The following is a 22,955-nucleotide window of genomic DNA, read 5'->3' on the forward strand; positions in this document are numbered from 1 at the left end:
AACAGCAAAGGACAATGTCAGCAGTGAAAAAGGGGACTGTCAGTCACTTAATTCATTGCTTTCTTCAGTTACCTTTCTGATAACATTTTGCTCCAAAATGGAGGCAATACAGTAGCATGTGCAGTCCCCTCTGCGGTGAAACACATACAGCTCCATCCATGCTGACATCACAGTGAAGCTGTGAATCTTCTCTTTACCCCAGGCCATGCAGCAATGCCTACACTCTTGCACACAGGTGCTAGTAAGAGATGTGTGTGGGGTAGCATGGCATAGTTCAACAACTGTGCTGCATGCACCCATGAATGGAAAGCAGAGTCTTACACATGCACTTGCAGAGAGGTGGCTTGGGCTGGGCAGCTGTGCTTTGTCTTTATTCCCTGCGAAGCATAGCTGCATATCTGTGCTAGAAGATGAGGATGTGTGTAGGGGCACTAAAGGACATCTGTCCTGAAAGCAGAGGAACAGTGCTTTTCTGTAACATAGCCACTCTTTGCAGAGAGCAAATAGTAGAGGGAAAACCTAGTTGTATAGTAACCTTGCAATCAAGGGAAAACAGATTACAACTGGTCTCAGTCTCTTGGTGCTCCCCAATGGCATGAGTGAATTCCACTGCTGTCCAGCTTGGAATTACCATGGCCAAGGGTAGTCTCAGCTGTTGCCAGTAGAGCTGGCTTCAAAACCAGATGTGCTTCATCCTGGCAGTTGTGCATGGACATGAAATTTCACCCATGCTGTAGTTAGTAACAGCAAATGTCTGGTCCATGAGGGAGCATTACAGATAAGAGATCATGGCTGTCTCTACACTGCAGTGAATGGCACTCTCCGGTCCAAATTTGGCCAAAGGCTTGCTGGGACAACACTGATGTAACAACCTGGAGAACATCTTGAAAACTTGAGCAGATCCTTGCATTTTCTGGCAGGCCCAACTGACTTTTCAGCCAGGGCTGACTACAGCTTGACCAATTCATAGAATCATAGAATTGTTAGGCTTGGAAGGTACCTCAAGGATCATCTAGTTCCAACCCCCCTGCCATGGGCAGGGACAGCTCACACTACATCAGGTTGCTCAGAGCCACATCCAGCCTGGCTGCAAAAACCTCCAGGGATGAGGCTTCCACCACCTCCCTGGGCAACCTGTTCCAGTGTCTCACCACCCTCATGGGGAAGAACTTCTTCCTAATTCTTGGTGGTCTTTCTTTGCTCCGGCCACACACAGTGTGCTTGTTCTTGTATTTATGCTATATGACTCATGTCAGGAAACAACACAACCTGGTCTCCTTCCTACCAGTGTCTCTGTTCTCTGTCAAGGATCAATGCCATTTGTAGCTGCTCAGCTTCATCAAGCTGCCTCTCCAGGCTGCTCCAGGATTCAGCCTACTCTTAAAGTATAACAAGTACTCAGCATTACTTGGCTCTTGGTTAGCCTGGGGAGGCCAGCAAGGCAGAAATGTGTGAAGAGGTGGGTTCCTGCAGGCTGGAAACATACCTGGTACCACGAGGGTCATTAGTAATCAAGAGAAAATCTGGATTTGTATTTGGGAATCACACCTACACCTCCAGTGTGATGCACACCAAGCACAACATGCCAGAGAACTGTAATTACCGTAGCGTAGTGGACTGCTTTACACATCATCATTTAAATCATCATTATGCTTTCCTAAAAGCAATTGCTACTAATTCTTTATACCCTCATGAATAACCACGTGGAAAAATCACTTAAGAGTCACATCAGGGATGTCTAAAGGCATGGAAACCAGAGCTCCACTGTAGTTGCATTGTATTTAGTGTGGAAACAGTTATGACATTGAGTGAAAGCAAAAACTGCTACTGAAAAGTGTCACTGCCAGTGCTTGATGTGCATCAGGATGACAGACTAAGAAGTGTGTGCTGTTTTCTTGTGGGAAATAAGCAATTACTCAACTACTCTTTTTTTTTGTTTGTGTGTTTGGTGTTGGTTGCTTTGGGGTTGGGTTTTTGGTCGGCTGTGGTTGGTTGGTTGGTTTTGTCTTGTTTCTTTGTGTTTGTTTTGTTATTTGTTTGTTTGTTTGTTCCTATCCTAGGGTTACCTTGCATGAAAAGGACAATTTTATGAACGCTGAAAACCTGGGAATAGTGTTTGGGCCCACTTTAATGAGACCTCCAGAGGACAGTACCCTTGCTACGCTGAATGACATGCGGTACCAGAAGTTAATTGTGCAGATTTTAATCGAAAATGAAGATGTTCTCTTCTAGCCAGAGAGAGAGAGAGAGGGGCACATCCTCCAGCCATTTGGTTGAAAATCATTCATTTGAAGGATAAAAAAAAAAAAAACCCACCACAACATTTCTTGACTTTTTTTTGTTTGTTTGTTTTAAACCTAAAGGAAAAGGTTCCTTGACTGCACTTCAATTTCTGCAGCGTTGCAGATGGATGCCAAAATGTTGAGGGAAAGCCTGTGTCTCATAGACATCGGCCTCTTTGTAGAAGGGAAGGAAGAAAGGTCAGAAAAGATCCTCTTACCTTGTATCTTTTGCCTTGTCTCAGATGTATATTTGTTTTGAGAAGCCTCAAGCAGTTGTATTGTTAACTTATGAAGGAACACAAAACATATTTTAATAGGGCTAGAGAAGCAAAAAGGTACTGAATGGGTGTGACTCGTCTGCGCCTCCACATTGCCCTCCCCGGGAGACATAATTCTCTATGTCGCTAATGGTGAAACAGAACCTCTATTATAAAGATATTTTTACTTTACCTAGCTGAAAGAATGCATTTTATTTTAGCAAACTATAAAGTCAATGCGGTGCATTGATTGTTCTCCAGCTGATCCTTGCCCTGCGTTTTTGCTATGATATATTGCAACCAGTTGCCACTAAATGCAGTATTAGCCTGACATACCTCTTTCATTGCAAGAATTCTTTTCTTGTGTGTATTCCAGCTTCCTTAGATTTCTTTGCATCTTCAGATTGTACACATTTTGCCATTTGCTGTTTCCCCCCCCCAATATGAAAGTATTATATCCTTTTTTTATCCTGTTTTCTTTTTTCCTCCCATGTGAAATAAGGTATTGAGAATCTTACAGAAGTCCTGGTGGTAGTATCAATTTCACATGCCAGATTTTTCTTGGATGACAGTAGAATCATAGAATTATTAGGGTTGGAAAGGACCTCAAGGATCATCTACTTCCAGCCCCTCTGCCATGGGCAGGGATCCCTCACACTAGATCAGGTTGCTCAGAGCCACATCCAGCCTGGCCTTAATAACCTCCAGGGATGAGGCTTCCACCACCTCCCTGGGCAGCCTGTTCCAGTGTCTCATTTCTTCCTAACATCCAATCTGAATCTACCCATTTCTATGTTTTTTCCATTTCCCCTAGTCCTATCATCACCTGACCAAAAAGTCCCTCCCCAGCTTTCTTGTAGCCCCCTTCAAATACTGGAAGGCCACAAGAAGGTCTCCTCGGAGCCTTCTCTTCTCCAGACTGAATAGCCCCCACTCCCTCAGTACTATGTAAGTTAAGTGATGCTGGGACACTGGATATTTTCTGGCCTTGTTGAAAAGTTAGCACTTTTGGGGGTGGGAGGGGTGGGGGGGGTGTTTAATTATGAAGGATTTGCTTTTTTTTTTTTTCCTGTAAAAACTGAGTTCTGTTTTTTGTCATGTTTCTGTATTTATAAACGTACAGTAAATCTGCTAAAGCAAAATGTAGGTATTTATCTTCAATGTGTTTCCTGAGGGTTTGTTTAAGAAAAGAGAAAAAAGAAAAAAAAAGGAAAAGAAAAGAAAAGAAAGAAAAGTGTAGGAAATGTGGGAGTTTGGTAAATTTAATTCTTACCAAATTTTAGTATTTTTCTCCCCTCACTGAAGCCTGCAGGGGGAAGGGAAAGGAATTTCACACCTTTGTCTTCCCCCATCCAACCCTCCCCTGAGGGAGGTGGGGGAAGGGGGTTTTGGAGCACCCTACAACACTCACAACCATTGACCTGTGGAGTTCATAGTCTAACTGCAACTCACTCCTAATGTTAAAACTGTTTCTCAGCATGGCATGTGTCTGCCAGCGTAGAAAATCGACAAGACTTTACTACCAAGCTCAAGTTCCCATGCAAAAAAAGGCCCCCACCCCCAATATCTAATAATCCCTCATCTTGATGGTTTGTGTCATATGCTTGGTAACTCAGTGATGCAGTTTCCTGAATTATTTCAGGGAGCACATGTTTCTATTCAAATTGAAGAATATGTGTAACTATGATCATGAAGGGAGGTGGAGGGGGATTGGCTGTAAATTTGTCGTCTTCTAGAGAAATAACGAAGGGCTAGATAGATTAACCCAGGTTGCAGAGCAAATGCTAAATAGTCTTTGAGTTCCCAATACTTCCATAGACCCTCCTGCCTTGTACAGGACTCTTTGTTGTAGGTTATGTACTACTTAATACTGTCATAAAAAAAAACAAAAAAATGATCTGGAAATGGTTTTATTTTGTGAAGTGAAATATGCTTTGTAATTTATGATAGTGTAAATGGAAGGAAAAAAATCCCATTAAATGTGTTAAACAGCTCCGGTGTCTGTCACTCCGGCCGCACGGCAAGCTGCCAAACGAGAATCGATTGCTAATTATCATCCTGCCACCGCTGGGAACCTGCCTGCTTGCAGAACTTACAACAGCTTTACTGCACGTCAGCAGTTTCAGGCTGGCACTTGGGGTGGCCCAGGCTGGTTTTTGGTGACCGCGCTGAGCCACCTCTGTGTAAAATGCCAAGCGAGCAATGGATCGCACTCAGCCTCCCAGAGTCAATGCCGCCTGGAGCAGGCATCTGACTATCAACCGTTCTACTCGCTCCGCTCCATTCACAGAATCATAGAATTGTCAGGGTTGGAAGGCACCTCAAGGATCATCTAGTTCCAACCTCCTTGCCGTGGCCATGGGCAGGGACACCTCACACTAGATCAGGTTGCTCAGAGACACATCCAGCCTGGCCTTAAAAACCTCCGGGGATGAGGCTTCTACTACCTCCCTGGGCAACCCGTGCCACTGTCTCATTCATTCATTCATTCATTCATTCATTCATTCATTCATGAGTTATCTTTTTAAGGTAGGAACAGTACCCCTTTTTTCAAAGTTTTTGTAGGAATATTAGCAGCATTCTGCTTCTGCTTCTCCCTTTCCCTCTACCATGAGTATCCAAGTAGCTTTGACATAGAATAGAATACATAGAATAAACCAGGTTGGAAGAGACCTTCAAGATCATCGCGTCCAACCCAGCAACCAATCCAACACCACCTAAACAACTAACCCATGGCACCATGTCTCACAGTCTGGGGTCTTCAACATGTGTCCCATCCTAAGGATTTGATGATAGTGTGAAGCAGTGTGTTTATAGTGACAGCACAAGGGGCAATGGATGAAAGTTAAGGCATAAGAAGTTCCATGAAAACACGAGGAAAACCGTTTTCACTGCAAGGGTGACAGAGCACTGGACCAGGCTGCCCAGGGAGGTTGTGGAGTCTCCCTCTCTGGAGATACTCAAAACCTGCCTGGATCTGTTCCTGTGTGACCTGGCCTAGGTGATCCTGCTCTGGCAGGGGGGTTGGACTGGATGATCTTTCAAGGTCCCTTCCAGCCCCTAACATTCTGTGATCCTGTAATGCTGTGAAATATCCATGCTTAGTGTCCATGGAGAACAGAAGTTTCTAATCTGTTGGACAGAGGGAGAAATACAATTCTACTGTCTAGTTAATTGTTCCTGTTTGTTTGGCTGCTTAACAATATCCATCATCCTCAGGGCATACTGAGCATGGAGGTAGAATAACCCTGTCCCCTCAGTACCTTACTAGTGCTACTTCCTCTCTTGTCAGACTTACTGCAGCCATTATTGCTATGCCTGGGGCTACACAGTCTCTATTCCAGGTTCACCATTCATGGAAATAAAAAGGCAGAAGACTTTTCTCTGCAACTAGTATCTAAGCTAGTGACTAGCTCAAACCACTACTACTGACTGCTAAAGCAGAAGAAAAAGTCTATATTCCAGTACACAGAGAAAAAACAGAAAATAGCCTAACTGGATGACACCAAATTCTTCCCTTTACTTCAAAGCATTCAGCAAGACTTATCTCACTACTACTAGAGTAGTGAGAATCATTTGAAATATGCCCCGGGAGGCTGTGTTTGAGCCAATGTAACTTCCCTGCTAGGTCACGTCATCTTGTGTGGCACCCAGCTGTGCTCCTCTGAAAGCAGATGAGATACTACTGGAGCCCGTCTGCAGCCAGATGTTCAGCAGGAACCTTGTTCCCCTCCAGCTACTGGAGAAGGCCTTTGGTGGAGTGCTGTGTGGAGTAGCAGTTCCCTACTACTGCCATCCAGCCATGATTCCCATCTCCCATTCAGCTAGCCCCATCTTCTGGTGTGATGACTGCAACTGTGTACCCCCTCACAGCTGGTCACTGGAGCTGCCAGGGTGAGATTTTCTTGCTTCCTCCAATGCAGAAGCATCTTAGCCATGACTAATAAAACATTATGTGAAGTTAATGGTTTGTAAGGTAGTAACCTGCCTAAGTGCTGTGGAACAGTTGAAATCTCTTCTTTCTCTCTCTCTCACTCTCTTCACAAGACTCATTGCTGTCAGCAATTTCGAGTGTGCAGAGGCAACTGAGCAAAGGAATTGTTTCCTGAGAACACACTGGAGGGGAGGCAGCATGTGCTGTGTCTAACTCTAAAGCACACATGTACTGAGAAGGCACCTGGCAGACAAGACTGGGCTGGGAACTCTTGAAGAGCTCCCTCAACTATGACACCAATTTGAGGCTCCTCTAGCCAGAGACCACTTGTTGTGAACCTTAATTATATTGTCTCTCCTGCTGCCAGATAGAATTGGAATTGGACAGAAAGGAGGCAGAATTTACTGAGGATAAAGAATTTGCAAAGACAGAGAAACCAAAAGCATAAGTGCAGTTATGCTTCCTCAGGAAAACTTTCTTCCAATGAAGTTACAAGTGAGCCAGACCTTAGCTCTCAACTCTGTGAGGTGATGTCAGTTTAAGCTACAAAACAGGTCTAGCAGAGCACAAAACTGGGTGACTTGGTACCACACTCATTTTATTTCTAAGCAAGATGTATAAGACTACACTTCCCTCTATAGTTAAGTCTTCAAGTTCACGCAACATTTGAGTTTAATGAAGGTGACAGGGCTGCAGGGGCACTTGGCCTGAGACTCTGGGAAAGAATGTATCAGGTTTGGGAACTCTTCTGAGCTCTGCATTACTGTCAAATTTAGGATACAGGAGGAAGGAAGGATTGTGAATGTAGTACTGGGCAAAACTCTGATCTCACTCAGACCTAGTGCTGGGACTGCCTGGGGTAATAAATAGCTGGGCTGAAGGATGACTTAAAGTCACATTGCAAGGAGGTGAAAGTGATGGTAGGTACTCAGAGCAGTTTGCAGAGCACGTGGAGCAACCATGCCTTTTGTGATAAGCTCAAACACTGCACAGTGCAGATCTGTACAAATGAGACACTGTGAAGTGATTAACTGTGTTTGCACAGGGCCCTACCTGGACTCACATGCCCAGAAAGAGAGCATTTTCCTAAAGCTGCTAAGCTGATGCTCTCTCCTGGCTCCCTCCCACTTGGTGACAGAGACAACCAACAGCCTCTTCTGCTCTGCCTTCAGCTGCTGCCAGTATCATGCTGTCACACACAAAGGCAGCTTGCTCCCCTTGATCCTGCTAATGGCCAGATAGGTGCTGCCTTGCTGAGAAGAGGCTGGAGACAGCAGAAAAAGGAGATGGGGCTGGCAGGCTCGGTCTACACGTGGGCACTTCTCCAGCTGTTCAAGCTCCCTGAAGTGGCAGCAATTGAAGAGGCCCCCACATTTTCCCTCAAATGCTACACTCTCCCCAAACCTTGCTCAAAGGGCAGAAGCTGCAGGAGCCCTTCTGGCTGCCTCATTTCTTTATTGGCAAGTAGAGAGCTAAAGCTGGCAGAAAAGGGAGGATGAAGATTTGAGCACCAGCAGACCCCTCTGCCAATAACCAGGAACTGATGAAGGTAGGTAGGTAATTCCCAAACACACAAGGAGAAGAATGCCATCTAACTGGATCTTCAATGCAGAATTATATTACTATAGCCCCTACAGCTATCTGAAAGGAATGAAGAGACTATAGGGCTCCTGGAGATAAGAGTGAGAGCATTGATACATTTTGTGCTCTTCAGCTGTAGAGATCAGTTCCTTGATTAAAGATCATGGTGAAGATTTGCAAATCTGAACCCTTGTGAATTATGGTTATTGCTGAATGCTCTAGGCCTTGCAGATTCAGTCCATGAACAGGTCTTACATGGGCAGCACACTTCACATTACCTTTCTCTGAAGGGTAAGGTATTCTGCACATAATTATGCTGATGCTACAGCTAGAGCCAGACCGTGATCCCCCTGGTATAATTATAAATGTATTTAATATCAGAGTTAGAGTTGCTGAGGTGTTTTGAAAAGCAAAAGTTGCCAAAGCACAGTTGGACGTGCACAGTCAGGAAGGCAGTGGACCTGCCTCTCTTCTCCTGAGAGAACAGAACCTCAGCACAATTAGGTGAGAGCATGGTTTGGTAATCTGAAGATTCCAGAACCCAGCTACAACTCAAACACAGTAGAATTTGCAAAGTTTGGAAAATGGACAACGGGAAGGGGGGTTTTGCACTTTTTCCCCCCCTTCTTCTCACAGATTAGGAAGTAAGATTAGTTTGAGAACTGACATGAAAATTAGTCTTTGGGAATCTAAATCTTTAGAATACCAGGGTATTTCTGGATTTTGGAAAGGCTGAAGAATCACAAAGAGGCCTGATGGTTTAATTCTACACAAAAGGAACATGTCACAAGGTAAGAGAAAAGGCCCTGCAGTGTACTGGAACATCTGCTAGAATCAGAATTGTTAGGGTTGGAAGGCACCTCAAGGATCATCCAGTTCCAACCCCACTGCCATGGCAGGGACAGCTCACACTACATCAGGTTGCTCAGAGCCACATCCAGCCTGGCTGCAAAAACCTCCAGGGATGAGGCTTCCACCACCTCCCTGGGCAACCTGTTCCAGTGTCTCACCACCCTCATGGGGAAGAATCTGAACCTACCCATTTCTAGTTTTGCTCCATTCCCCTTAGTCCTGTCACTACCTGACACCCTATACAGTCCTTCACCAGCTAGCTTGTAGCCCCCCTTCAGCTACTGGAAGGCCACAATAAGGTTGCCTCGGAGCCTTCTCCAGAGATGGATCCTGGGCATCCAACCTAGTTGGGACTATAAAGACTCCCTAACTTTTATCCTGTCCTCCTGCAACACAAGACAGAACTTAACTGCAGCAGTCTTATAATGAATATAGTATCTGAGGTCCATGAATTGAAAGAGTCACTGGGTTATTTTATTTTTGTTTTGATATCAGCACTTTAAATATGTGCATCTGAAGGAATGCAAGGAGCACTGTTGCAGGAAGAAAGGGGCAGAACATACATTTTCACTGCCAAGAGCTGTTTTTATATAAACACTACCCTCGGTGGCAGCCTGGTAGAACAGTGTGTTGTGACTGATCCGTAACAGTGGCTTTCAAATGCAGAGCAGGTTTAGCTGTCGTCCTGCGCCCCCACCGCATATACTGCAGTCAGCACCCTCCCACTCACACCTCCCTTCCAAAGCTTTCCAGCCCGCTGCTTCTCAGCATACCCTGCTTTCAGTACACCTGTCAAAAGGGGATGAATCTCTTTTGTTGTAAGACTCCTTGGAACAGGCTTAACAGTCACTGGGCAGTGACTGGCTGGAAAGCAGCCCTGAGGAGAGAGACTTGGGGGTGCTGGTGGAGGAGAAGCTCAACAGGAGCTCTCAGTGTGCACTTGCAGCCCGAAAAACCAATCAGATCCTGGGCTGCATCAAGAGAATTGTGGCCAGCAGGTCAAGGGAGGTGATTCTCCCCCTCTGCTCAGCTCTGGTGAGACCCCACCTGGAGTACTGTGTCCAGTTCTGGAGCCCCTATTACAAGAGGGATATGGAGGTGCTGGAAGGTGTCCAGGGAAGGGCCACGAGGATGAGCAGAGGGCTGGAGCACCTCTCCTGTGAGGACAGACTGAAGGAGTTGGGGCTGTTCAGTCTGGAGAAGAGAAGTCTCCAAGGTGACCTAATTGTGGCCTTCCAGTATCTGAAGGGGGCTACAAGAAGGCTGGGGAGGGACTTCTCAGGGTATCAGGTAGTGATCGGACTAGGGGGAATGGAATGAAGCTGGAGGTGGGGAGATTCAGGCTGGACCTGAGGAGGAAGTTCTTCACCATGAGAGTGGTGAAGCCCTGAAATGGGTTGTCCAGGGAGGTGGTTGAGGCCCCGTCCCTGGAGGTGTTTAAGACTAGGCTGGATGAGGCTCTGGCCAGCCTGATCTAGTGTGGGGTGTCCCTGCCCATGGCAGGGGAGTTGGAACTAGATGATCCTTGTGGTCCCTTCCAACCCTGCCTGATACTATGATAAAAAAATGCACCGATCCGACCTAAGTTTGGCATCGTGTGAGCCAAGAGGTCAGGTCTACGGTAATCAAAATAATATAACCCAGTAAAACAGTGGCAAGTGTTTTGTATAAGGCTATAAGCAGAACAGAAGCTATAAATGTCAAGTAGTAATATTTTTGGGGAAAGGGCTTTTTAAAATATTAATTACCTTTATACCTCCATAAACTCTTTTCTCCCCAGGCACACCCCTGGGACACAAGATGAGGAGAGATACCGATCTTCTCTTTCTCTACAGAAACAAACGAGTAGCAAAGCACTAGGTCATATTCACTACAGGAAATTTGACTCTATGATCTGTCTCTCTCCTTGGCCCAACAAAGCCTGGTGCCCTGGTACTATGCATCTTAGAAAACGCTAGTTGCTTACTTGTTAGGAGGGAATGTAAAGAGCATTTTTTCCTCAATGGAAATTACTGTTTTATTCCACAGGGGGCTTTTTTTGCTGCTGATTTTATGTAGTACGATAGGTAGTTTAGAGTGACTTCAAGTGTGTCTGCGTGCATGCTTCCCTATCCAAAAGCCTTGGAGTTCAAAGAGAGCAATCTACAGTGTAATATAAGTGCTCACCCTGGGCTCCTCTCCCTCAGTGGCCTGCATTCACCAATTTCCATACCTCTTATCTTTATGGGCTATTCCGGGAAGCTGCAAGTAGCTGGAGTTGATCTGCAAAAGATGAGGCTCAAATACCACTGCCTTCAGGAGCTCCTTCACATGAGCACAGGCATCCCTGAGTAATTGTGTAGCTGATGGGAGGGTTGTTAGGAAGCAACCGCATATGACATAGCATTGCTGTCCAAAGCACAAATCACCATTTTAAACACATAGTGTGGTACAAAAATCTCTTTTCACCTTTCGGGATGAATCCAAAAAGACACTTGTATAGCCATCTATTTGTCCTCAGATAGACATTCTAAGCCATTCGAGCATACATATATATGCTGGTACTGCCTCTTGGCTACATTTGTTTTTTAAAGATGGACCATTAGAGACAATTCCATTTTCTTCGAGGCCACAAAACGCTCACCTACGCACATCCATCATGTGTGCAAACAAAAGGAGTTACCATTTCAGCCACGTACACTGACCCCACTGCAGCCACCGCTGGCAAGCCCCGGTTTCGTCAGGGTGCCGCCTCACCTGCGCTAAGGCTCCTTCCTTCCTTCCATCCTCCTCCTCCTCCCTCCCCACGCCTCCTCAACGCCGAGTGTCCCTCCACGGAGACTCCGGCCTTCCCCCACCCCACGGTCTCCTCCCTCCCAGCCCGAGGGAAGACAGACACTCCTCCCGAGGTCGCTCCGCCACCCCACACGGCGGCAGCCGGGCAGGTGAGCAAGAGCCGCCCCGGCCCCGGGGCCGGCCAGGCCGCGCTCCGCCCACGGGGGCGAGCCGCGGGGCCGGCCGCCACCTGCCGCCGCGCCTGGCAGCAGGTCCTCGCTGCCTTTTTGCTTCCTTCCCTGCAGCCGAGGAGACGTAGGGGCGACTGAAGGGAGAAGCGGCCGCACTTCCCCGTGGGAGAAGGAGAGCGCTCCCGCAGCGGGCGGGTGGGCGCCCGCAGGTCAGTGCCGCCTCCCGTACCTGTTGCTCTGGAAGCCGGCGGGGGGAAGGAGGGAGGGAGGGAGGGAGCGAGCGGCGCCCCAGCGCCGCAGGCACCCCCAGGAGGTACGCGAGCTCCCGGCCCCGTCCCGTGGGGGGATGGCAGCCCTGAGGTACCAGGCCTCGGGGCCCACTTCTGAAGCTGGGGGAGAGTGTGCAGGGAGCGGATCCCGCCCAGCCCCGGGTCGTATTTACCTGTAACTCTGTCAGCCGCGCAGGAGAAGGCGGAGCGGCGTTTCAAAGCCTGTCAGCGCGACTCGACCAGGGGCAGAGCGCAGTACTGTGCCCCGGCGCCCACCTGGCCGCTTGTGCCAGACCTGTCCCGAGCTGTCCCTCCCTGCCTGGCCGCTCGCGGCGTGAAGGGCAGACGTCCCCTAGCTGAGCTGCCGCAGCCCCTGAGCAGGGCATGAGAGGTCCTCACCGCCTTCAGCTGCACCCAGAGTCGGCCCGAGCAGAGGGCGGCCCGCCCGCTCGCCCGGCTGCCCGCCCGTTCTCGCTGTCTTTTCTCCCTCCTCAGGCACCCGAGATGGCTGACAGCGCCGCGGCCACCTCCGCCCCCCGTACCGGCGTGAAGGGCAGCTCGGCAGGGCCCTGGTGGAAGTCGCTGACCAGCAAGAAGCACAAGGAAGCGGCGGCCGCCCCGCCACCCGCTGCCGCCAGCGAGACCCCCGCCGCCCCGCCTAGCCCCGGCGGCCGAGAGGAGCAGCCGCCCCTCTTGGGCAGCGGTGATGCCGCGGGCACGGGCGGCGGCAACCGCCGGAGCCTCCGCGTCTCCCATTCGGGCCGCTTCAAGGAGAGGCGGAAGGTGCGCACCTCGCTGCTGGCCGACAGCCCCGAGGTCTTCGACGGAGGCGGTGCCGTGGGCACTGCCGCCCAAGGGGCCGAGTAGCCCAGGAGGGCTTCGCCCCCGGAGCAGCGGTCCGGTGAAAAGCCGCCACTGGACGGGCGGCCGGAGCACCGGCAGGACAGATGGCTGGAGTCTGCAGCCACCCCACAGCTGGAGCTGGCATTGCTTAGCCCCGTGGGCAACATGGAGATGCGTGGCAGCGGCCTGCCCAGCCCTGAGCGGACCCTGCGGAGAGCCCAGCACCTCTGTCAGCCCGGTGGACAGCGTGCAGTGTTACATGGACTCCGCCAAGACCAAACCCCTAGGCGCCAGAACAATGTGATTGTCTTACCGAAATAACACCAATAAACACCCCGATCCCTGTACTGCAATGAGTGGACTCAGGTGCTATCCCAGGGCTGATGCTAGGGTCTGTAGTTTCCCCCCAGCCCTTGCCAGGAGCCAAGGTGCTGACTTCTCAGGCCTGTGACCCAGCTCCTCTCAGCTCTCTGGCCCAGAAGGCACTTTTTGCTGCTTGCATCTCACTTGCTGCCTTATCGAAGGAAGCATGGAATGAAGTGCTCTTATCTAATTTCAGGGCTGAGGACCTCCAGCAGCGCCGTGTGTGCTGCTGTCCTGCCATTAGCAGGCATGGCATGAACCCATCCTCCTTCCCCTGCAAGGGTCACAAGAGCGATATTGTGAGAGGCAGACGCTTGCATTCACCCGTGCCCCACATCATCATTTGTAAATATGCAAAAGGCAAGACCATGCTGTTTCTCTCCCTCTTCTTACTGTGTAATGGCAAGCAGGTGTTTTCAGAGGCTGGTCTCCCATAGCTCTGTTACAGAGGGAGGCTGGATTTTGTCAGGTGATTCACCCGTGATCTTTGCATAATTGGTGGTAACTGGCATAATGAAGCTCTGGCAAAGAAATTGTGTGATAAAATGTAAATTGTGAGAGACAAGCAGCCCTGGAGAGCACAGACAGGGTTGTACTCCTAATGTGGAAACAGGCTTGGGCAGCACTGGAAATGTTCTTTACTGTTTGCTGTGCCTAAGGCTTGTGAAGCAAGGTTAAGGGAGTCGCAGGATTTCGTTTGGTAGCGAGGTAATGTGCTCTAACCCAGGCAGCTCTCTGCTGCTTCTGACACCTCCTGGGTTTTTGGACAAAGTAAACTGTAAGCCAGATTTGTACTGGTGGTGTGCCTTACAGAGCAAACTCAGCAATTAACACATTTCTTGATAGTAGGTGATGTAGCAGCAACTGATTTATTTATTTGAAATGCATTTGCAATATACTTTGTACTGTTAAAATGGGGTTAGACTCTTTCTAAATGTGAAATAAGGTATTACGTAGTGTCAGGGGGACTGAAAAATCACTTCCTCAAGTCCAGTATTTCGCCATAATGATTTGGTTTGGTTGTAAATAATCATCTAAGGTCAATTTAAAAATGAAAAACAAAAAGAAATTATCTGAAAGGAAACAAGAGCTGAGAGCTGAGTTCCAGGTGAAAATATGGATGAAACCAGTCACTGAAATGATGCAGCAGATGCTGGGCAAGTGCCCCATGGTTCACTGTGCATAATAATATCTAATGAACTTCTTGTGTGGTAAACTCAGCCAGCCTAGCTGGCTTAGGCACTGGCTGGCCCTTCTCTCAGCCACTCCTTCAGACTCTGAAACCCAAGGACAAGGGGACTGTAGCATCAAATCTATTTCCATAAAAGCTTTTTTATACCCAGTGTGCAAGCATATGCTTTTTTATTTCCTTTAGTAAAACTCTGAGGTACTGGTTTTGGACTGCATTTTATGTTCACTATTATATGCTGACCAAGAAAAGAGCTGGAAGGTTGTGGGGGAAGCTCTGAACTTTCTCCTTGGAGATGCATTTCTTCTGGTTAGCTTTTTTTGGTCAGGGGGCATCTGAAACCTCGCCCCAGATGAAGGGATGTGTGAGAGAGAGAGAGAGAGAAAGAGGAAAATGTAAGAGCTGGGAGTGGAGAGACAGATGAAGAACAACTATACATCATCTGCAGTTAGCCAGGGCTATATTTATAGGGCCAAAAGAACCTTTTTGGTGTGTGTGCCTCTGTGTGTGTGTTTGCATTCAAAATGGAAGAACAAGGAAGGAAGGAGATACTGCACTTCTCTCACTGCTTCATCTGGTTTAGTGTGAGCTCTGTGAGGTTCAGATCCCCAGAACTATCCCTGGGCCTGAGCATGCAGACTACTGGTTTACACATTTCATGCAGATGCTTTTCTGCACTTTTAATCCTGTTGTGAAAATGCTTTTTTACTCCTGTACCTCCAAGCTACCTCTTTCTACAGTGAACCTCTGATTTCTGGACACGTCTCAGGTTTATTAGTTGAAATTCTTTATCTAGGCACAAGATACCTAGCAGTTCAGGTTTTGTTTGAGAAGTCTGGTATGCTGTTCACATGGCTGCTGTCATGATTCAATATCAATAGTAGTTAATATATGACTAAGTATCAGCCACCTCTTAATCCTTGTGTGTGGTACTTCCAGCCTGAAAATTTGGTTAAGGGTTCCCAATAAATGCAGATGAAACGACTCGCTTGCAGCCCTCCTCCATCTTTAGCCTGACCTTGAGCTGTGGGAAGGAGACGTAATCCTATCTTCCTGTTCAGGCAAATCCTTGCTTCAATGAATTTGATAGCAGCCGCTGAAAAACTAGATCCATGAGAAAATGGGCTGGCTGCCTCATCTCACTTTCCCCACCCTCTCTGCAAGGGCCCTGCAGCAGCAGCTTTAGGTTAGTTCTGACCTGGGTGCCGCAGTGAGGAGCGAGAATTTGGCCATAAACAACTTGTAGCACAAAAACGGTTCTCTTGTTTCTCAGCCTGAGCACCAGGTAAAAGCTTTAAGTCATCTATACATAAGCAAGTGAATTAAGCTGATAGAGAAAAGGATGGCATTTTATGGAGCAGCTAATTATTTGTTTTAACCACTGAAGTGGGGAAAGTTTGACCTTTCTTTTGTATGGGAGAATATGTGCTCAGTTACAACAACAGTGCATTTCTGTGTATTGAATTATTAAAGGGCTGTTTGCATTCTTAAGATAGGTCTTCTCCTCAGCTCCTCTATAAATACCATGCATCAGAGAGTACATTTGGGAAGTAGAGCTCCTGAGAAGGTAGTTGGCTGTTTGTTTTTGAAAGCAAGCAGTGACATAGTGACAAAATAAATGGAAGGAAGCAGATGAGGCTCAACCTCAGCTGCCTCAGTTGCAGTGCAGTTTTCTTAATACTACTCCAGATACCACTGAGAACTACAAGTCTGGGAGGGGGTTGGGGGGAGGGAATAAATATTTAGTAAATAGAGTTAACTTTTCAAATAAACTTGCTAAGTATATGTCTGCTTATTCCTGCTCTTGCCAAAACTAAAAATAAATCCCTGAGTAGCTGCCTGGTGAATCATTCCCTGCAATTGCAGGCTGGTCAGTCTGGACCTCAGCAAAGATTATAAGGGAGCACCTGCATAAAATGTCCTAAATTGGAAACACTGGAATAAATGCCTTGAAAGCCTCAAGACTTTGAACTTCAGATGTTATGTCAGGGTATGACTTAAGCTGAACTGAAAGAGGGGACTTTGCTGTTTTGAGGACAGGGGTCTTGACTGATTTTGGGGGGGTTGTTCTGTTGGGTTTTGGTTTTTTTGAGCTCTGTCCTCCCTGTAGTGCAACCAATGACAATTTTATATCTGAAATACTAAGTTATTTGTCCATTAGGAAGATAACCTCATACAGGGTGTAAAATCTGAAGGACAGAACGGCAGCCTTGGCCTGGGCAGTGCAGCTGGATGCTTGATATTAAAACCCATGTTTAATTTAGCTCAATCACCTGGTATCTCATTGGAAGAAAAAGCTATTTCGAGCACAGGTACAAACTGGACCCTCACTCTGCTCTGTTTTGAGATCCTATCTTGTAGGGCAGACAAAAGAAACCCAAACCTTGCATTTTCTAAGCTGTTTTCTAAAAGCTGTGGTGAGAGAGAGAGTTGGTTATGGAATGGTATTTGAGACCACATAATTGCAACATTTAAAGAAACAAACCTTTCCCCTTCATCACTGATTTATTGTAAGATGGGAGACCTGCTGGCTTTGCTTTTTCATTTCCAAATAAACCAAAAAGTGATAAAGTTGCTTGATTCTATAGGGCACCAGAAGCAGTGAGGCAATTTCTCTTTATCTCTTTTATCCTTAATGACACATCTGAAATTCACAAATAGCCCCAAGAAACAATATTTGGATGTAGTCTTCAACTAAAGCATATCAATTAGCAGCTGCATCTTACCAATTTGATTTACTGCCCATTTTACCCAGATAGAGAAATCTTAACAGCAGATCAGATGTGTTTGTGGGGGGAATGGGGGGGGGGGGGGGTGTAGCAAACAGCTTTCCACAATAGCTGTAAGGCATGATTTTAAATGAAAGAATTTACTCTGGTGAGTAATCCTCATCAGATCTAGATGTCACGTTTCATGTGAATAAAAATGAGTTAGAATGTGGGGGGTTTTTTTCCAGAGTATTAGTTACCAGCCCATCAGATGTTTTGGGCATGAGGTAGGTTTGATTCTCAGACTCAAGCCTGTGGGTGCCATGAATTTGCTGCTTGTTTTCCCCTCATCCAAAGTCACCATTTATCATAGCAGCTCCTTTTACACTAAGGAGGGAAAAAGCACAACCCTCTGCATTACTGACAATAGGAACCATGCCTATGCATGTCTGTTGAATGAAAAACATTAGAGGTGCTGAGCTCTTGAACTTTGGTGGCTCAGGGTTGGTGGGTTTTGTTGTTCTTTCTTTTTCTTTTCAGTGCTGACTTAAGTTTGTTTTGCTTTACATGTCTTTGTTTTATGCTCAGCCTGTAGATGTTTGAGCAGACAAACTGATTTCACTGATTTCATAAGAACTGCTCAGTGACAGGAGAGTGGGCAACACTTCAGTGGCCAAAGGAAAAGTTATAATAGATCCAGTTTTATGGACAGCAGCAGAGCTGAGCCTTAAGTCTTGATGCTGGAAATGCCTGGGAAACAGCAGGAGCCTCACAGTCTGCACATCCTGGCTTGTGTTTATCTTGGCATGTACTTTCAGTGACAGGAGTTTCCAAAAATCAGAGGTGGTTTACCTGTCCTGTTTAAAATCACTGGGTTCCAGACTAGGAGCATGGTCTAACCTTAAAAGAGAAATCCTGCCACCAGCACTTCCTAGAAATGCTGTAGCTTAGACCTCTGCAACAAAAGGAGGAATCAAAACAAACCAAAGTATTTTCTGGCTCCTCTATTTTCAGGTTCTTTTCTTGGCATTGCAGTGCTTACCAATGCATGGCCCTTGCTGGACCATAAAGCAGCTGGAGAATAGACATTCTGGATGTACAAGGAGAGCATTTTGTACTGGCAGTCTCTTGTGAAAAGGACAGACCATGCCCTAGACATGACACCAGACCTTTAAAGGTAGTTTAATTCTTCCTGCAAGGCTAGGAAGCTCTGGCTTGTTTCTGGTTCTGTTATTAACTGGCTAATAGTTAGAAATGAAAATGCATCTAGGCAATATATTAGCTAGCTCACAGGTTAATTAACATCTGCTGAATTACATCTGAAATGAAAAACAGTGAGCAAGTGAGGAATTGCAATAGAACAGCAAATGTTACTGACCATGACTGGAACCATAGAAGCTTTGGAAAGCAGTTCAGATAGTGCCTGGCTTGGTCACAGACAGCTATTCTTCCTTAATTCATATGGTTTTATTTCTCTGCTGGAATAATCTTATCCACTATATATTATCTCCTTAGGTCTATTTATTGAATTTCTCCTCCCTTTTTTGTACTGGAAAACAAATTTGGCTGGTCTTGTGCCCTTTAGAATGTATGCCTAAACCTAAAATTAACACAACAATAGCTCACTGTTGGAGAATTCTGCAGAAGTGAGCTCACCACTATGGATCAATCATTTCATCTCTCTGAGGAAAGGCATGCAACCAGCCTGCTTTATCCCTAACCTCTCAACCTAACTCTTACACCAAACCTAAACCAAACATAAACCTGAAAACACACCCTAAACACTAAACCCTGCCACTTACACTAACCCATAATGTTATCTGTAACCCTAACCTTAACCTAATATTAACCCTAAGCCCTAATTTCTAACCATAACCCTAACCTAACCCTGATCTTAACCTAACCATAACCCTAACCCCTAACCATAATACTAACTCCTAACCATAACACTAACCCCTAAGCCTAACTCCTAACCCATAACCCTAACTTAACCCTAATCATAATGGTTAGCATTACCTAACTTCTAACCCTAACCCCTAATCCTAACTCTAGCCCTACCTCTAGCCCTCCAGAACTCTGGAGAAGTGAACTCAGCACTCAAGAGAGATCCTTTCATCTTTCTGAAGTCATCCCTGCTTTAGAGAAAGGAAATGTAAGATGCCTGAACAGAATGAAGAACAGGAGACTAGAAATTGGGCTATGGCAAAACCACCTAAGGACACCAAGCTGTAGTAAGTGGTGGCAAGAGGTTCAGATGGGCTTTCTAAAGTTGTAGATAGCAAAGAGGAACCATTGGATGCATAGGAGTCTTAACATCACTGACACTGATGTGTGATTGCACAGCTTCCTCCAGGACAGTTACTGGTGCTCTGCATTGTGAGCTATGTCTGGGACTTCAACGAGGAGCACTGAGACGTGCAGAAGTGGAGTTACAGTTGTATCTGTGGCATTGGCATCCAGCTTGTATGCACAGGAAAAACAATGTAGGTATAACCTAAGGCATGCATTTCACCTGCCACAGTTGTGTGAGTATGGATCTCCCCTCATGCAGCTGCAGATTTCCAGTGTGGTCAAAGGGTCACACTGAAAAAAGCATTGAGGTGTCTGATTCCACTTGCTTCAATGGTGTCTCAGTACCTTTGTGGATCTAAGCTTCAATAAAATCTTTTAGCAGAAGGAGAATAGCTGCACAAAACTATCAAAATCCTTGTCAGATGAGGAGGTTAAAAAGGTCCATTTCTGGTTTATCTACCAAGGTGAACAGAATTAAGACTGCAAAAGAGCTGCCTAATAACTACTGTATTTTTTTCACTCCGTATTTTCAGCTGTTGGTGCTGAAGCAGTGTAGCTCCTCTCCCTCCTCCTCCCTGCTATATTCTTGCTTTCCCACTGCTATTTGATCTTTTCCAGTCTTGACTTGAAACTACTCCTTACAGAAGCTCTCAGTGAGTTGGTTTCAGCTCGGCCTCGTGTAGCATTTCTGCGGAGCCATTGTTCTTTTGTCCTCCACCTCTAGATCAGCTTTTACTGCTAAACGGCTTCTTTAGAAATCTCAATGACATCTCCTCTCAGGCTTTTTGTCTGTGTTGAGAACAAGACCTAAGGTTGAAGATAGCTTTAAATCCTAAGGTGTGCGGAGTCCCCTCTCCCTCCCTGCTTTTTGGTGTCAGTTACGGCTTTGGCCTTTACCTGTTTTGCTTTGCCAGCTAGGATGGGGCACACCCTCACCCAGCACAATACAAACCCGTTTAATTAAGAGCTATTCAAGCTCTTTTTGTTCTTTTTTTCTTTAATGTTTGCTTCAACAAGTGGCCCTGTCAAGCAGCAGTCATAGGACACCTTTCCAAACCCTGCAATCCAGACCTGTAAGTAGCCATACAATTTTAGCCCGGCTTTGGGTCACCATGAAGATCCACAGTGTGTTCCCAAGGCTGGGGAAGGGTTGTTTGCCAAGGCTTCCCTGGTCACAGAGTCATAGAATGAGTTGGGTTGGAATACACTTCAAAGATCATCCAGTTCCAACCCCCTGCCATGCAGCAGGGGCACCTCACACTAGCCCAGGTTGCTCATCCTCATCCAGCCTGGCCTTGAACACCACCAGGGAGGGGGCATCCACAACCCCTCCCTGGGCAATCTGTTCCAGCATCTCCCCACCCTCACTGTCAAGAATTTCTTCCTAATCTCCAGTCTCAATCTGCCCTCCTCAAGCTTCAGTCCATTCCCTCTCGACCTATCACCACAGCCCCTTGTCAAAAGTCCCTCCCCAGCTTTCTTGTAGCCCCCTTCAGGTACTGAGGGGCTGCTCTAAGGTCTCCCTGGAGCCTTCTCTTCTCCAGGCTGAACAGCCCAAACTGCCAGCACAGAAAGCCACATAAAGAGATTTAGAGAGGATGCCACACCCCCAGAACAGGTGATAACCTACCCCCCCTGCCATTTACATGCTCTGCAGTGGTTTCTGGAAATGGTCTGCTACCTGGGGAGGCAAAAATAGCAGTGCAAAGTTATCTGCTTGAGACTGGTAATGCCCAGAGTGCACTAGCAAGTGGGATATTTCCAGGCTGCATGTGACACCCAGCCTTTGGTGACTGCATGCAAGATGCCACCTGCCAGTGTGTGTGAAGGACTGGCGTCTAGGTGTGGACCTGTGCAAATCAACACAGGCTATTACCTGCAGGAAGCAGTCTGAAAATGATGTCCTTGACATCTTGCTTGGGGATTGTAGGATCAGCTGGAGTGTCCCTGCTCACCCCATGTGACTTCTCAGTGCCACTGTACCTGGGAAGGCTCTGAGTCCAGCACACTTCTCCTAGAGCACCTTGGTAGTCCCCCAAGAGGAAACAGCCACTGATTCACTGATCAACCTACATGCCCTTTTTGAAAGAGGAGAGGCAGAAGTCATTTGGGGGAAGCTGGAAGCAGGCAATTCAAACAGAGCAAAGCTGGTGTCTGCTGCCATCCTTTGCTATGCTTTTTAGAGTGTCAGGTAATGATAGGACTGGGAGGAATGGAGCAAAACTAGAAATGGGTAGATTCAGGCTGGATGTGAGGAAGAAATTCTTCACCATGAAGGTGGTGAGACACTGGAACAAGTTGCCTAGGGAAGTGGTAGAAGCCTCATCCCTGGAGGTTCTTAAGGCCAGGCTGGATGGGAAAATGAGCATTGTGATGTAGTGTGAGGAGTCTCTGCCTGTGGCAGGGAGGTTGGAACCAGATGATCCTTGAGGTCCTTTCCAACCCTAACAATTCTATGATTCTGTGAACTACTGAAAATGGATCACAGGATGTGAGGGGTTGGAAGGGACCTCCAGAGATCATCAAGTCCAACCCCCCTGCCAGAGCAGGACCATCAAATCTACTGCAGGTAGCAGGTTTGGTCCAACTAGAGGATCAGTGTCAAGAGATGGTTTAGTAAATGGGCTTTGGGGTTAGAAATAATGTACCATTCCACTTGAAACAAAAAAAAACCCATGAAAACAAACAACAGAACCCCATGACCAAACTTCCTGTGCCCTTGTGAAATGGCTTGCTCAACTAGAAAAAAGGGAGAGCAAAAGCTACTACTGGAGGAGTTAATTCCACAGGGACACTGGAGAAGGATGCCTTACTTAATCGACTTCCAAATCTACTTGTGCTTTAGCTTAGGCTGGGTTTGTATCTGGCAGGGGTTTGATAGTTGGGGAGGGGGCTACTAGCATGGCTCCTTGTAAGAAGCTTGGAGAAGCTCCCCCAGCTCCAAGCAGACCTGAGCCAATCAGCACATGTGTGATAACATATTGAAGAGGGGAAAACCCTGTGGGGTTGGTTCTTTTGTTTTGGGAGTTCTTTTGTTTGGAGAGGAGTGGGATGTAACAGAGAAATCCATGGGGATGCCAAAGTCATTGAGGAAGAGGAGGAGTGGGAGGCAGGACAGAGCAGCTGTTTCACTGCAGTCCGTGGTGAGACAGCAGGTTGAGCTCTTGGAGATCCACAGTGGCACAGAATCTCATCTGCAGCTGTTGGGGGACATGACACTGCTGCAGACTGCTCCCAAAGAAGGCCATGACTGTGAGGGAAGCCCATGCTGGAGCAGTCCATCAGTGAGAGGGTTGCAGCCCATGGAAAGGAGAACACTGCTATGAGAGCTTCATAGATGTCTGCCTCCTGTGGGAAACTCCTTGTTGCAGCAAGAGAGGACTGTGAGGAAACAGCATGGGATGGACTAAGACTGACCACAACTCCCATTCCCTGCCCCC

The 22,955-nt window shown here is 47.0% G+C and overlaps 2 protein-coding genes across 2 annotated transcripts in view; both read left to right on the forward strand.

Moving 5' to 3' along the window:
• The window catches only part of CHN2 (chimerin 2), a 204,154-nt gene extending 201,909 nt beyond the window's left edge, over window positions 1-2,245 (forward strand). Inside the window, exon 13 of the mRNA XM_054161207.1 lies at window positions 2,061-2,245. Within this exon, the coding sequence (XP_054017182.1) occupies window positions 2,061-2,232 (172 nt within the window). The 3' untranslated portion in view covers window positions 2,233-2,245. The remainder of the gene's footprint in view (window positions 1-2,060) is intronic.
• Window positions 2,246-11,961: 9,716 nt separating this feature from the next.
• On the forward strand, window positions 11,962-14,346 carry PRR15 (proline rich 15). The gene is made up of 2 exons (XM_054161401.1): window positions 11,962-12,060; window positions 12,616-14,346. The coding sequence occupies exon 2, from the start codon at window positions 12,625-12,627 to the stop codon at window positions 12,985-12,987; it is 363 nt and encodes a 120-aa protein (XP_054017376.1). The 5' UTR covers window positions 11,962-12,060; window positions 12,616-12,624; the 3' UTR covers window positions 12,988-14,346.
• Window positions 14,347-22,955: the final 8,609 nt, after the last annotated feature.

Source organism: Dryobates pubescens, chromosome 4 (genome assembly GCF_014839835.1).
Source record: "Dryobates pubescens isolate bDryPub1 chromosome 4, bDryPub1.pri, whole genome shotgun sequence".
In the NCBI taxonomy this organism is placed as follows: Eukaryota; Metazoa; Chordata; class Aves; order Piciformes; family Picidae; genus Dryobates; species Dryobates pubescens.

Excerpts from the sequence above, each read along its gene's own strand:
- PRR15 (XM_054161401.1), top strand. The coding sequence starts at position 12,625 with ATGGCTGACAGCGCCGCGGCCACCTCCGCCCCCCGTACCGGCGTGAAG.